General features: G+C 43.0%; 2 protein-coding genes and 1 long non-coding RNA gene across 13 annotated transcripts in view; 1 reads left to right on the top strand and 2 right to left on the bottom strand.

Annotated features, from left to right (window-relative positions):
• Nucleotides 1–1970, bottom strand: part of tpcn3 (two pore segment channel 3) — a 6929-nt gene extending 4959 nt beyond the window's left edge. Inside the window, exons 1-4 of the mRNA XM_053676688.1 lie at nt 1734–1970; nt 1096–1178; nt 847–961; nt 289–417 (exon numbers count right to left, since the gene is read on the bottom strand). Coding sequence (XP_053532663.1) covers nt 289–417; nt 847–961; nt 1096–1178; nt 1734–1814 — 408 coding nt within the window. The 5' untranslated portion in view covers nt 1815–1970. The remainder of the gene's footprint in view (nt 1–288; nt 418–846; nt 962–1095; nt 1179–1733) is intronic.
• A 67-nt stretch (nt 1971–2037) lies between these two features.
• LOC128629298 (uncharacterized) lies at nt 2038–6456 on the top strand. The gene is made up of 2 exons (XR_008393649.1): nt 2038–2177; nt 3811–6456. It is a non-coding gene; the product is annotated as an uncharacterized LOC128629298 (long non-coding RNA).
• On the bottom strand, nt 2650–10350 carry pgap4 (post-GPI attachment to proteins GalNAc transferase 4). Of its 11 annotated transcripts, none has more exons than XM_017459062.3 (4): nt 10211–10350; nt 9692–9761; nt 9522–9578; nt 2650–4996 (listed from the first exon to the last, which is right to left on the bottom strand). In XM_017459062.3, exons 1-4 carry the CDS (start codon nt 10227–10229, stop codon nt 3826–3828), a joined length of 1317 nt encoding a protein of 438 aa, XP_017314551.1. In that variant the 5' UTR covers nt 10230–10350; the 3' UTR covers nt 2650–3825. The 11 variants fall into 11 exon arrangements, with proteins under 11 accessions (XP_017314551.1, XP_017314553.1, XP_017314554.1 ...); XM_017459064.3 differs by having other exon boundaries at nt 9692–9896; nt 10211–10349; XM_017459065.3 differs by having other exon boundaries at nt 9692–9893; nt 10211–10341.
• Between the last annotated feature and the right edge of the window lie 2423 nt (nt 10351–12773).

Genomic DNA, 12773 nt, shown 5'->3' with positions numbered 1-12773 from the left:
AGAAGTGCTGAATGGGTAAAAGCTGGGGTTAATATTTACCTCCCCCGCTCCCCCATGCAAACAACACTTCCTCTGAAGCATAAGTCTGACTCACTGCAGTTCTGTTTCTCAAAGGTCTGGTGTGTGTGTAACAGATCTACTGAATTGTGTTAGTGTGTTCAGTCTGGTTTGAGGCCATGGGCACAGCTATAAACAGAGAGGTGAGGAAGAGTGTGCACATGAAAAACAGAGAAATTGGGGAATGATGGCAGGATGAAGGAGACAAAGGAGAAAAAGGAGTGGCATTACCATGACAGTGACGATGATGCAGATGTTTTTGGGATCTCTGATGAAAACACGGCGAGGAATGACTTTAGCATAATGAACCAATCGTGCAGAAAACACCATCAGACAGAGGAGCTCAATTACTGAGGTGGTCTGAGGAACACACACAGTGTTATCATTAATCTGATAATCTGTTGCAATTGCAAATTAATCTAATTCTAATTTTTAAATGATTCTGAATCAGTTAGAAATTAGAATCTGAATCTAACTGATTCAGATTATGATTGTGAATTAACCTGAATCTGATCAAATTGACAGTTCCGATTCTGATTCAGATGGAGTCTGACTGATTCTAATTAATCTGTTCTGAATGTAAATTATGTTGATTCATATTTTGACAGAGTGAGTGATTAATTTGAATTCAATTCTATTTAAATCTGATTCTGATTCATTCAGACTCCATGTGACTCACTGCTAGTAATGCTGACTGATTCAGATATTGTGATAACAGGCGCTCAGCTGACATTACACAATGAGCTGTGTGTGTGTGTGCGCGTGTGTGTGTGTGTGTGTATTACTGACCCACAGGGGCAGAGGAATGAGTGCGGGCTCCTCGAACAGTGCTAGCGCCAAATCCATCATGATGAAGACGTACACACACACACGCAGCAGCCAGTGATTATACAACAGGTACAGCCTACACACACACACACACACACACACATAGAAAGATGCTACAGTTCGTGTGTGATGCCACCTTTACACACACACACACACACACACACACACACACACACACACACACACACACACACACACACACGTTGTTACCTCACTGCCTGTGGTGTTGTGTCAAAGATGATGTTCCTGTTGTGCTGAGCATCTGATACATACACCGCAGCCAGGTTTAACCTCTAAACACACACACACACACACACACACACACACACACACACACACACACACACACAGCAGTAGTACAGTGATAATGATCTGAGCTCATTAACTTATTATTAAAGTTATGTAATATATCAGTAGCAATAATATTACAATACTGATGTACAGACGATATATTGTGCAGCACTGAAGTACACACTCCACACACCACACAATAATATAGAATATTATGATGTTATTAATGATTACAAAAGCTGTGCAGCTTTAGTGTGCAGGTCTGTTCATATTTAGCGAGTTTCTAGGATGGGTCAGTCAGTCACTCTCTCTCTCTCTCTCACACACACACACACACACACACACACACACAGAGAGAGAGAGAGCGAGACAGACACACAGACAGACAGAGAGAGAGAGAGAGAGAGAGAGAGAGAGACAGTAGTGTTGATGCTGAGAGGAGTTAGAGTCAGTAATATCGCGGTGATAAATAAAAGAATGTTGTGCTGTTGAGTTTAGAATACCGCGGTGTGTGTGTGTGTGATATTTTATCGACACTTCTTCTGAGCTTTTCTTACATGTTCTCCGGTGTCGAGGTTCTGTCTGTCTCTCTGCACTCCGTCTGTCTCTATTTTCTCTCCTTTCTCCTGTTCAGCCATCTTCCCTTTCTCTCCTCCACACACGCGCGCACACACACACTCTCTCTCTTTTCCTCTCCGCCTTTCCACTTTTCCCCTTCTGCTTGTTTTCCTCCTCCTCCTCTGCAGGAAATCCAGCGCTCGTGACCTCCACACCGGATTCCCTCTCTCACTTTTTACACACACACACACACACACACACACACACACACACACACACACACACACTTGCTTTTTCTTTTTCGGGAAATCTCACACTCGCATCCCAGAGCGGAGAAATCAGTGTGTGCGTGTGTGTGTGTGGATCAGATGAGTTGGGCTCGCGCAGTCTGACCGTCATGTGACGGCCTGGAGCGGAAATCGCGGCGCGCGCACTGGAGCCAGGTTTACACATAACTCCGACACACTCATGATTATCTCTCTCTCTCTCTCACACACACCAGTTTATGTGTTTATAAAAAGTGAGATTGTTTTCCTTTTAATTTTAATAATAGTAATAAATAATAATAGTAATGAATAATAATAAGTTGTTCAGGCCCGGACATTAAACTGCACACTGCGCATTAAACAGAGTGTCTGTTACACACATTAACTCACATTAGTGTGTATTTCACGTGTCATCATGTCAATTAGTAACCTGACTGATTCACTGACATAGAATCAGCATCGACACACTGAACCGACTCTTTTGATTCACAGCGTTTATAAACTATCACTAATTACTAACATTTCTCAGATTCTCACAAAACATTCCTCACATTAGCACCGATGTTAAGGTAATTTACGTTGTGTTGTTGATGGATGTGATATTTATTTATTTATTTATTACAGTAAACATGACACCAACACAAAAAGATTCAGAGTTTAAACTCTTTAATGTCCCTCTGTGAGAATGTCCCTCAGTTGATGTATTGTTGGATTTGATGTGTGTTTATCATGTTTATTGTGTATCATCGTATCAGTAAATGTGCATGTGCTTCAAAATCATGACACTTTTCCTGAAAAATCTTCCGCTTGTGTTCAGATATAAAGTATAAATCATCCTCCAATCATTCAGAATCAGAATTTAAACTACAACACACGACATAGCAAACTGAACAGTAAAATGTTGCATAAGTAAGCTTTGTAAATAAAATAAAATCATTCACACACACACACACACACACACACACACACACACACACACACACGCACACACAAGTGCACAAAGGTTAACCAGATTATCTCGGATCACTGGCTGAGTTTTGGTTCGGAGTTTAAAGATTAAATTAAATTAAAGTTTTACCCGTTGTGTGGTAAAAACACTATAAAGTGCACTAGATAGTGTACAAAAGCCGAGCATTAAAACTCGTTAGTGCTGAATGTAATTCCGTGTCCGATGCCTGATTATGACATCACTGTCCAACTCATTTGCATATAGCAGAGAGCCAATCAGATTGCGATGAAGGTGTCTGGTGTGCATGATGAGCACCACAAAGGTCAAAGGTCAAACTAGTCTGCAGGAGGACGAGAGTATGTATTAACACCGAGTCTACACTGAGCTCAGTGGAGCACACAAAGGTCAAAGGTCACAGGTTTAACTCCTGCAGGAGGATAAAGGCACTTCCATGTAAAGTGCAGAAGAGAGACTGATTTCTTTCTATCTGATTGTTGTAGATTAGATACACGCCCATGCACTGAGGTCGCAAAGTGAAACAGAGGCACTAATGCTAATGCTAATACTAACCAGTGCTGATCACTTAAGGTTTATTTGCGTCACCAATCACCTGAGCTAACCTCTACGGCATGAACCCACACTGATTCATATCCTGTCTGATTCGGATTTATATTCCGGTTGATTCTGAATTATTTTCACCATTTCTGCTGCTTGTTCTGATTCGAAATCAAATTCTGGATTTTGACTAATTTGGTTTGTGACAGATTCTGATTCAGATTCGGAACTGATTGATTCTCTGATCTCTCACACTGAATCAGATTTATTTCAGTTCAGACTGATTCTGATTCATTTCCCCCACAGGGGCAGATTTGTGGATCAGAGGAGTTGTGGGTTCAGAGGATTTACTCTGACGGAGGAAAATGCCCCAATGTGCTGTACGGCGTTGGGTTCGAGACTGTGGGCAGAGCCTGCATGGCGGTACAGCACCATGTCCTTGGCGTGTCCCCTCTTGCACGTGGCGGCGTCCAGCAGCTCGGCGACGCGGGAGGACATGTTCCCCGGGAACAGCATGGCGGGCGTGCAGCACTCGGTGGCCGGAGACACGGCGTACAGCTGCGGAGAGATGCGCCTCAGCTCCAGCAGGTAGTGTCGCCCTATAAGCTCCGCCCCCACCATGATGTAGGCCACCAGGAAGAGGAAGAGAGGCACAGAGAAGGGCGGAGAGAATCGAGGGAAGAAGCCCAGAAAGAGAAGAATCAGCGACGCCCCAAACACGCCGAGCCCCACCCACTCCAGGATTCGGTACAACTCTGGGTTCCAGTAGCGCTGCAGCCGCTCGGGGTGATATAATTTCACATACAGCGAGTGTGAAATGAACCTGCGGCTGAGTACATCGCGGATGATGGAGAAGAAGTCGGCGCCGGCCAGAGCGTCGTCCTCCAGCACCACCACGTTCCTCGGCTTCATCGTCTCCACACTCTGACGCAGACAGAACACGTAATCTCTCTTCTCCTTCTCGAACACGTTCACGTCCTGGTCCACACCCTTCCCCCGCCTCACCACGCGGAACCGCTTCTCCACCAGCACCGCGTCCTCGTTCTCCTGGGGACCGCTTTCAACGTCACACACCAGCACGGCTGCACAAGGGGCGTCGCCACATCCCTGCAGGAGGATGTCCAACCGCCGCATCACCTGCAGCAGGTAGTGATACTGCAGCCCATCAATCCTGCGCGCCGTCACCACTGTCACCAGCAGCTCCGGCCGCTCAGAGACGTCCCCCTGCACGGCTCCACCCACCACCACATCCCGCCAGTATGCGAGCGCCTCCTGCCCGTCCACGTAGCTCCGCCTCAGGACCTCCTCACTCCTCTGCCCCAGGTACCAGGATTTCAGGAAGTAGTAGGAGTAGAGAGCGCGATGGCAGCACAGGGGCAGGAGCACGCCAAACGTCAGCACACACACCACCAGCACCCGGGTCACATGACTCGACCAGCGCAGACGCTGCAGCACTACAGCTCTCCATCGACGCATCTGTGTGACCAGTGCTCTGTAACACACACACACACACACACACACACACACACACACACACACACAGTCTCTTCTATTATTCCTTCTCTCCCTCTGTGTTTACAGAAGTTTCATTGGGTGCGTCTCATTTCTTATTCGTGCATCCTCACTTCCTTTCCTTGAGTCTTAGCGCCAGCCCTTTAGGATGTGAGGGTGAGAGGAACAGAAGCAAGTCAAACGGAAGTGATGTCGACTAACGATGATTGTGCTTCAAGAATCTGTCGTTATGTTGGAGTTCGGTTAATAACAACATTCTTAATTAATCTAAACGCACTGATATTATGTGAAATGTCTGTTATTCAACAATCAATTAATAAACAATACATCATTTATCGCATATTTTGACTGATATAAAGTTGGCTTGACGTTGGATATTCACAGATATGCGGAAATTAAGGGAGTGTCTCTAAAGGTACCTACGACATTGTTATACACGTTTCTAACTTCAATAACATTTGAAGGGAATGACTTATAGTCACACAACCAACTGTAAAGTGTTCATCTAGGTGTCAGGTATGACACACACCTTTTATATTTTTTTATATTTAACCCTACAATACATGAACCAAAAAAACCTACACAAATGCATAGAGGGGCCAAATTGACCCATATTGGAATGAATCATTTTCTTCACACAAAAAAAGTACTATTAATGAAATAATTAAAAGTACTGACAATACACAAATGTTTTAATATTTCAAAGATGTTTATTTGTTTTCTGCATTTTATATCTATCAGCTGGCCACCAGATAACTGCCTTGTCGACTCAACCTACATTTTTGAAAACTGGTGGAAAACTGCTGGCCGCCAGGGGGCGCCCGGGGGGCCTCAACAATTTGGTGTGAAAAATAAATTCTCACTCTCAGACAACCACACACACACAATCAATTCCTAATATAATGTAATGTAAAGATGTAAGAAGTAATTATTAATAAAAAAAGAAAGGGGATATATTCAGAAGTCTGTATTTTTAATATGTTTTAAAGACATCTTGCAAAAGGGGGGCCTCGGTCAAATGTTAATGCCATTTGGGGGGCCTTGCCCTGGAAAAGTTTGGGAACCCCTAGTATAGGGAACTGTGTGTTTAGAGAGAGAGAGAGAGAGAGAGAGAGAGAGAGAGAGAGAGAGAGAGCGCGAGTGAAAGAAAAACTAATTGATTACTGAGCAATTTGATAAGTTTATTATTCTTTTTTCAGACTGAATGTCACCACTGCAGGTGGTTCCATGTGACGCGCCTTTCTATGTCAGAGAAACAGTTCAACACGGCTCAAAAAGTTTACTGGAAATGCTGTAAATAATGTTGAATTCCTTTGGCTCCCATACACAATGTGTCTAAACATGTACATAAATAAATTAACCTGTACACAGTTCCCTATTTACAGTTTTCAAAAAATTGCACTCAGTTACCAAAATATCACTTTGTGTAGGCTTTTTGGGTCGTGCATTGTAGGGTTAAATAACAAAAATCGAAAAGGTGTGCGTTATAGCTGACACCTAGATGAATACCCGGTGACTTTGTGACTGTAAATCACTCCCTTCAAATGATATTGAGCTTTAAATTATGGTATATTTTGTGTATGAGCCCATTCAGTAATGAAATACATGGCAATTTTTCTTTTTACATATGATTGAACAGTTTATTTTAATAAATATAAAAAATGTAAAAGGTGTGCTTTATACCTGACACATAGATAAACACTTTACAGTTGTTTGTGTGACTGTCATTCCTTTCAAATGTTACTGAAGTTAGAAACGTGTATTACAGTGTATGTACCTTCAGAGACGGTCCCTTAATTTCCGCGTATCTGCGAGTGTCCAACGTCAAGCCAACTTTATACCAGTCATCTTATGTGCAGCTTTGCCGATCCAAACATGGGAGGAACAATTAATTACAACACTCACTGTAAGCATGTTGTTATTTAAATCTATTTCACACACAATTCCATAACATCATGGAAGGACTGTGTGTGAGATTTATACGTGCGTCAGGGTTCGGTATGATTCGATATGAATCACTTCCGCATAGAGGACATCTGTGTATCCTCACTCCTCCGGAAGCGTCCGCACTTCTCGCGGTGCAATTAAAGAACTGAGATATCCTGCGAGATGGGTGACTGCGATCTATTTCCGGGTCACGGGCTGGAGGACGGACGGAGGAGCGAAGAAACGCGTACGCACCCGTTATGTTTTCCTCACCACGACTTCTGACACTGCAGCTCTGACGTCAGCACGCGGCGCTTGCATGTGACGTCACGTGAATATGGACGCGCCAGTCAAAAGTAAACATGTATTAACAGATATGAATCATACCGTTTAACGCGTTAAAAGTGCGGCGTTGAAAACTCCACACAGTGTGTGAGGTGATATTGTGATCTGTTTGTCCTGCACAAAACAGGTGTGTTTTACAGCGCACCAGTCCTTACAGTTATTTCAGTTAACCTAGCACAGCCGCACAGCTGCGGGTTCCTCACCAAACCGCGCGGGGTTCTGCTCTGTGTCTCAGCCCACAACCTGACCTGCTCCTGGAGTCGACCTTCTAAACACTGAGTAGTCTGGAGTCCTAAAATCCACGCAGAAATAATCCACATCGGACACGCGCACAGTCACTACTCACTACATCCGTACTCAATACATCCGAGTTATAATGGCCAGCAGAGGGCGCGCGCGAACCGCGGTTCACATCATTACGCACGCGGGACCGAAGCAGATACGCGAGCGCTTTGCAGAAAGGTTCTCGGGTTCTAGAGTTCATTTCCTTGAAAAGAAAAACAAAGCATTCATGGGGAAGATGGGGAAAGTTCCCGTAGGGTCCGAGACCGGTGTCCGTCCCCCCCATTTCACACCGGACTCTGATTCACCAAACTCGACCTGACAACATGTTTCTTCATCAATTTATCATTAATAAATAAATACAAATCACACAATCTGTTCATTTGTATTGTTTATGTTACGCGAATATGTAAAACGATGAAACCGTGCTGCTGAAGGTAAGATGACCTAGACCGGTGTACTGAAATTTCATCCTACCCGTTTACTGCGCATGCGCACATCCATTTTGCGTCATTTTTTTCACGTTGAAAAACACACCCATAATTTTTTACTACTTGCACGTGTACTTGGAATCTGTTTTGCACACACACACACACACACACACACACACACACATATATATATATATATATATATATATATATATATATATATATATATATATATATATGTGTGTGTGTGTATGTGTGTGTGTGTGTGTGTGCACACACACACACACACACATATATATATATATATATATATATATATATATATATATATATATATATATATATATATATATGTGTGTGTGTGTGTGTGTGTGTGTGTGTGTGTGTGCGCAAAACAGATTCCAAGTACACGTAAATAAAATAGTTTTTATCCTCAATCGTCGCTTTGGATAAAAGCGTCTGCTAAATGAATAAATGTAAATGTAAATGGTAACGTGTTTAACTGCGCGTGCTGTCTCCCTCTAGCGGCTCTGCAGTGTAGTGCAGCAGTAGGAGCTTCTGTAGTCCACACTTGTAGAGTTCATTTTAAAACTACAGGACTGAGGTGAATTAAATAAAATTCACTGACTGGAGATTAAAGCACTTGATAATAAGGATTAAGGCCACACGATAATCCACATCGCTCATCTATTTCCTCTTGGTCTCTGTCTTAACACAGTTTAACATCTTAACAGTTTCTTCTCGAGTTTCTGCTGAATAATCCAATACACAGTCCAGGGGCAGCACTAGGGCTGGGCTTCCAGGGCTTTCAGTAAAGCCCTGAACGTTTTTATTACTTTGAACTGTACTTGTCACTAAGTTTTCATGCGCAGTACATAATGATCTCCATTAGAAATGCAAATCTGCTCTCTGTGCACCAAACAGTGTCTACTCACGTTGTTGTTCACTCCTAACAAGAACACACACACACACACACCATGTAAACTGGCTAACCGTCGATAAGAAGTTACATACGATCCAGACAATAAGATTAGACCTTAGATTAGATGAGATTAGAGGAATTTAATTATCTCCAGGTATAACCCGTCAGGGTTACTTGTGCCCCAAGTTCCCTGAGTAGGGTAAGCGCTACAGAAAACGGATGGAGAGATGGAACGCCTCAGGTGGACAGATGGTCCGTAAGGTGTGAATGAAAAGAAAAACCCACAAATGAAACAGCATCAGCCAGGTTCAACACCTGAACGGAGAGATGCAGCTCCATCGGGTAGCGCTCTGTTATCTGAGCTATTAATGATAGTTAAACTAGATATCATGTAGCGCAACAAATACTGTACGTAGAAAAATCGAACCGACTAAAGACTGACTGAGTCTAGACGATTAAAAGAACTGTATTAGTCATATTTCTATAACTTCAAGCAAAAAATTTCAATCCGCAAGTTACTGAGGAGCTTCACAGACAGGTGAATGTAAACAGAGTGAAACCAGCGCTATCTGCTGCTTAAACCAAATCTCCAAGCAGACCTGTCTGTTTCCTGGGACCTCAGATCCTGGGATGATGTTCTGCCATCTTCTTTTTGTCTGAGAGAAGAGAAACATCTGTCATTTGTCTATAAAAGCATACAGACTAACTATGTATTTTGTTTTTAGTGCTATATGGAGCCGGGGTCTGATTATATAATACAATAACACACCTTTTAAGGAACCTCAGAGTATTTTGTTTCGACTCCACGCACTTCATTTTGCACTTTACTCCTCGGGCAGCTAATAACAACAACAACAAAAATCCACAACGTTCACAGACTTAGACAGCACTTATTGTAAAATATGTTTTAAAAAGTGAAGATGTTCGACAGTAGGCCGTGTGTTGCTGTAGAATCGGTCCGTTTCACTTCCCTGCTGAAAAACAAACAAACGATAGAAACCATCACAGAAACTCGAATGGTTTCCACTACAAATACCATTACAAACCATCAGCTTTTAAGCATTAAAACCATTATTATGCTTTCCGTGACGTAGTGTAGGACGTATTAATGATGTAGGTCCTTAATGGTAGACCACTAGGCATAACATGCCGCTAATAGAAGGCGAGAAATTAGCAGTAGAGACCCACAGCGACCATTACAGATTCTATTCATACCATTACAATTCCCATTAAAACCATTACAAATTCTATGAGGGGTACTATTGTTTTTCCAGCAAGTCTTACTTACTTGATTTGAAGAATGTCATTTGAGGAATGTTCCTGTAATCGATTCAGAATACAGAACATGTGCATGTGTCACTTAAAACATTGGACGTTAGCGATATCTGATTCAGTATACACCAGTGAGGACAAAAGCACAGTGAACCCTTTATCGCTCATAGGAGATCCTCTTTAGGAGAAATGTCCCGCCTCCCAGCTGAACTGGGAGTTCTGATTGGTTTATTTGATTGGTCAGACTTGTCTGTTATTGCCTGAAGTGCTGGGTGACGTCACCACCCCTGTAGTTTACTCGGCCCGGTGACTCCTGCGGCCCTGAACCTGCTGTTGAACTTTATCGATCGGATAATAAACACCTGATCACGCCGTCTCTTAAAAAGCCAAGTCACTCTGAAGCGATGAATAGATATTTGATCATTATATTACTTTTTTTTATTTTAATAAACAATAATTAAAAATGAACCTTTTGCAAAAACGAAGACGCTCTGCCCGTGTATCTTTGAAAGACATATTTGTTTAAGTGTATCCTGTGTGTTATGACGTAAACGTGGATGACTCTGAGCTATATCCACTGACCCTAGAACTGTCCCTGATACACACTCCAAAGTGTTTAGGATAAGCTCACACACCCAGCAGGTGGCAGTGTGTGTGTGTGTGTGTGTGTGTGTGTCTGTGTGTGTGTGTGATTACCGTGTTGCTAATTTTAAAACACAGTGTAGTAATAATGAATGTTCATTTTCAGTTACAGTAGTAGCTCCACCCAGACCTTATCCTCTCTGACTGACACGGCTTTTGTTCACAAATATCCATGACATTTAATTTTAATGTCACACACACACACACACACACACACACACACACACACACACACACACACACATCCCGTGTATTATGACGCAAACATGGATGTCTCATGGGTGCCTCTGGAGGTCTGGCAGTGTGTGTGTGTGTGTGTGGGGGGGGGGGGGGGGGGGGGGATTTATTTTAGCAAATTTATTCAATTGACTTTGAAGCGTTACACACTAATTATCGCATTCCTCCTTCCTTTCATGTGTTCCTTATAAGGTCATCAGGTCTCCACCGTCTCTCTGGGAGCTCGTCTGTTTGGGTGTGTCTGTTCAGTTCAGTTCGGGGGCGATTTATCTTATACAGTCCACTGACTGTCATGTTTCTGTGAGGTGAGAGGAAACCAGAGAACCCAGAGGAAACCCAGAGGAGCACAGGGAGAACATGTGAGACTCCACACAGAGAGTAAAGCTGAGGATGAGGATGGAACCTGGAGCTGTGTGGAGACAACGCTACACACCGTACCAGCATCGCACCTTCTTCACCTGAATTATCCCACAAGCACAACACTGTGGTCTCATGTCTCATGGACTACAGGAGGTGTATTTTTTTTAGCTACAGTATTTACATTTATTTATTTACTAATCTATTAATCCACAGGATTCTTAGTGTTTTCTCTTTAATGCCCATAAATTGTGTTTGTACTCATGTTTATTGTTCATGTTGGCTCAACAAATTTACTAAAAGGCAATAAAGGTTCATATTATCTCCAAATTCCTGACACGCCTCAGAGACCTATTCTGTCAGTCAACACCACATGGGTGTGTACACTCACTCTCTCTCTCTTTCTTTTAGTCAGTATACACAAACGAGTGTGTTTCTCTCCACCCGTCTCTCACACTCACTCCACCGGGTCTCAGAAAGCACAATGGCGACTCTCAGTGAGAACAACAACCCGGAGCTGAACATTCTCACTCAGAGCTCTGTCCAGCAGCAGCAGCACTGCTGAGGCACCGCTGAGGCTTTCAGATGTCTGAGCTCCGCCCTCACACACACTTCAGGGGAAGGAGCTTATCACATGCCTGATTATGTGGATGTTCTTTCTGAGGAACCTCAACAAATCTCAACCTGTAATGGTTCAGTTTTTCTGAGCATCCTTGTAGTTTTCATTATGTCTGGTTCTCCTCTTCCTCCTCTTCCTCCTCCTCCTCCTCCTCCTCCTCCTCCTCTTCCTCCTCCTCCTCTCAGTGTATCTCTGCTTATACTTCGTACTGCTGAATAAAGTGTGTTCTGATTCGGACTGTAACTGAATTACTGATCCTTTTATATATATATATATATATTTTAATTTGTGTTTACTGCAGATACAGTCACTCTCTCAGGGTGAAGTGTCACTGTGGTGCTGTGTGAGTGTGTGTGTGTGTGTGTGTGTGTGTGTGTGTGTGTGTGTGTGTGTGTGTGATTACCGTGTTGCTATTTTTAGCGTGGATAAAAACACAGTGTAGTAATAATGAATGTTCATTTTCAGTTACAGTAGTAGCTCCACCCAGACCTTATCCTCTCTGACTGACACGGCTTTTGTTCACAAATATCCATGACATTTAATTTTAATCTCACACACACACACACACACACACACACACACACACACACACACACATACAGACACACACACAGACACAGACACACACATACAGACACACACACACACACACACACACATACAGACACACACACACACACACACACACACACACACACACACACACACACACAGACACAGACAC

This window comes from Ictalurus punctatus, chromosome 27, assembly GCF_001660625.3.
Source record: "Ictalurus punctatus breed USDA103 chromosome 27, Coco_2.0, whole genome shotgun sequence".
Taxonomy (NCBI): Eukaryota; Metazoa; Chordata; class Actinopteri; order Siluriformes; family Ictaluridae; genus Ictalurus; species Ictalurus punctatus.
This window is presented reverse-complemented; position numbering and strand designations above follow the sequence as displayed.

What these genes read in the sequence shown, in the direction of transcription:
- pgap4 (XM_017459062.3), bottom strand. An exon ending in ACTCTGAGGTTCCTTAAAAG is followed by an intron (nt 9,579 to 9,691) that starts GTGTGTTATTGT and finishes CTCTTCTCTCAG; the next exon opens with ACAAAAAGAAGATGGCAGAA. An exon ending in AGGTCCCAGGAAACAGACAG is followed by an intron (nt 4,997 to 9,521) that starts GTCTGCTTGGAG and finishes TGTGTGTTACAG; the next exon opens with AGCACTGGTCACACAGATGC.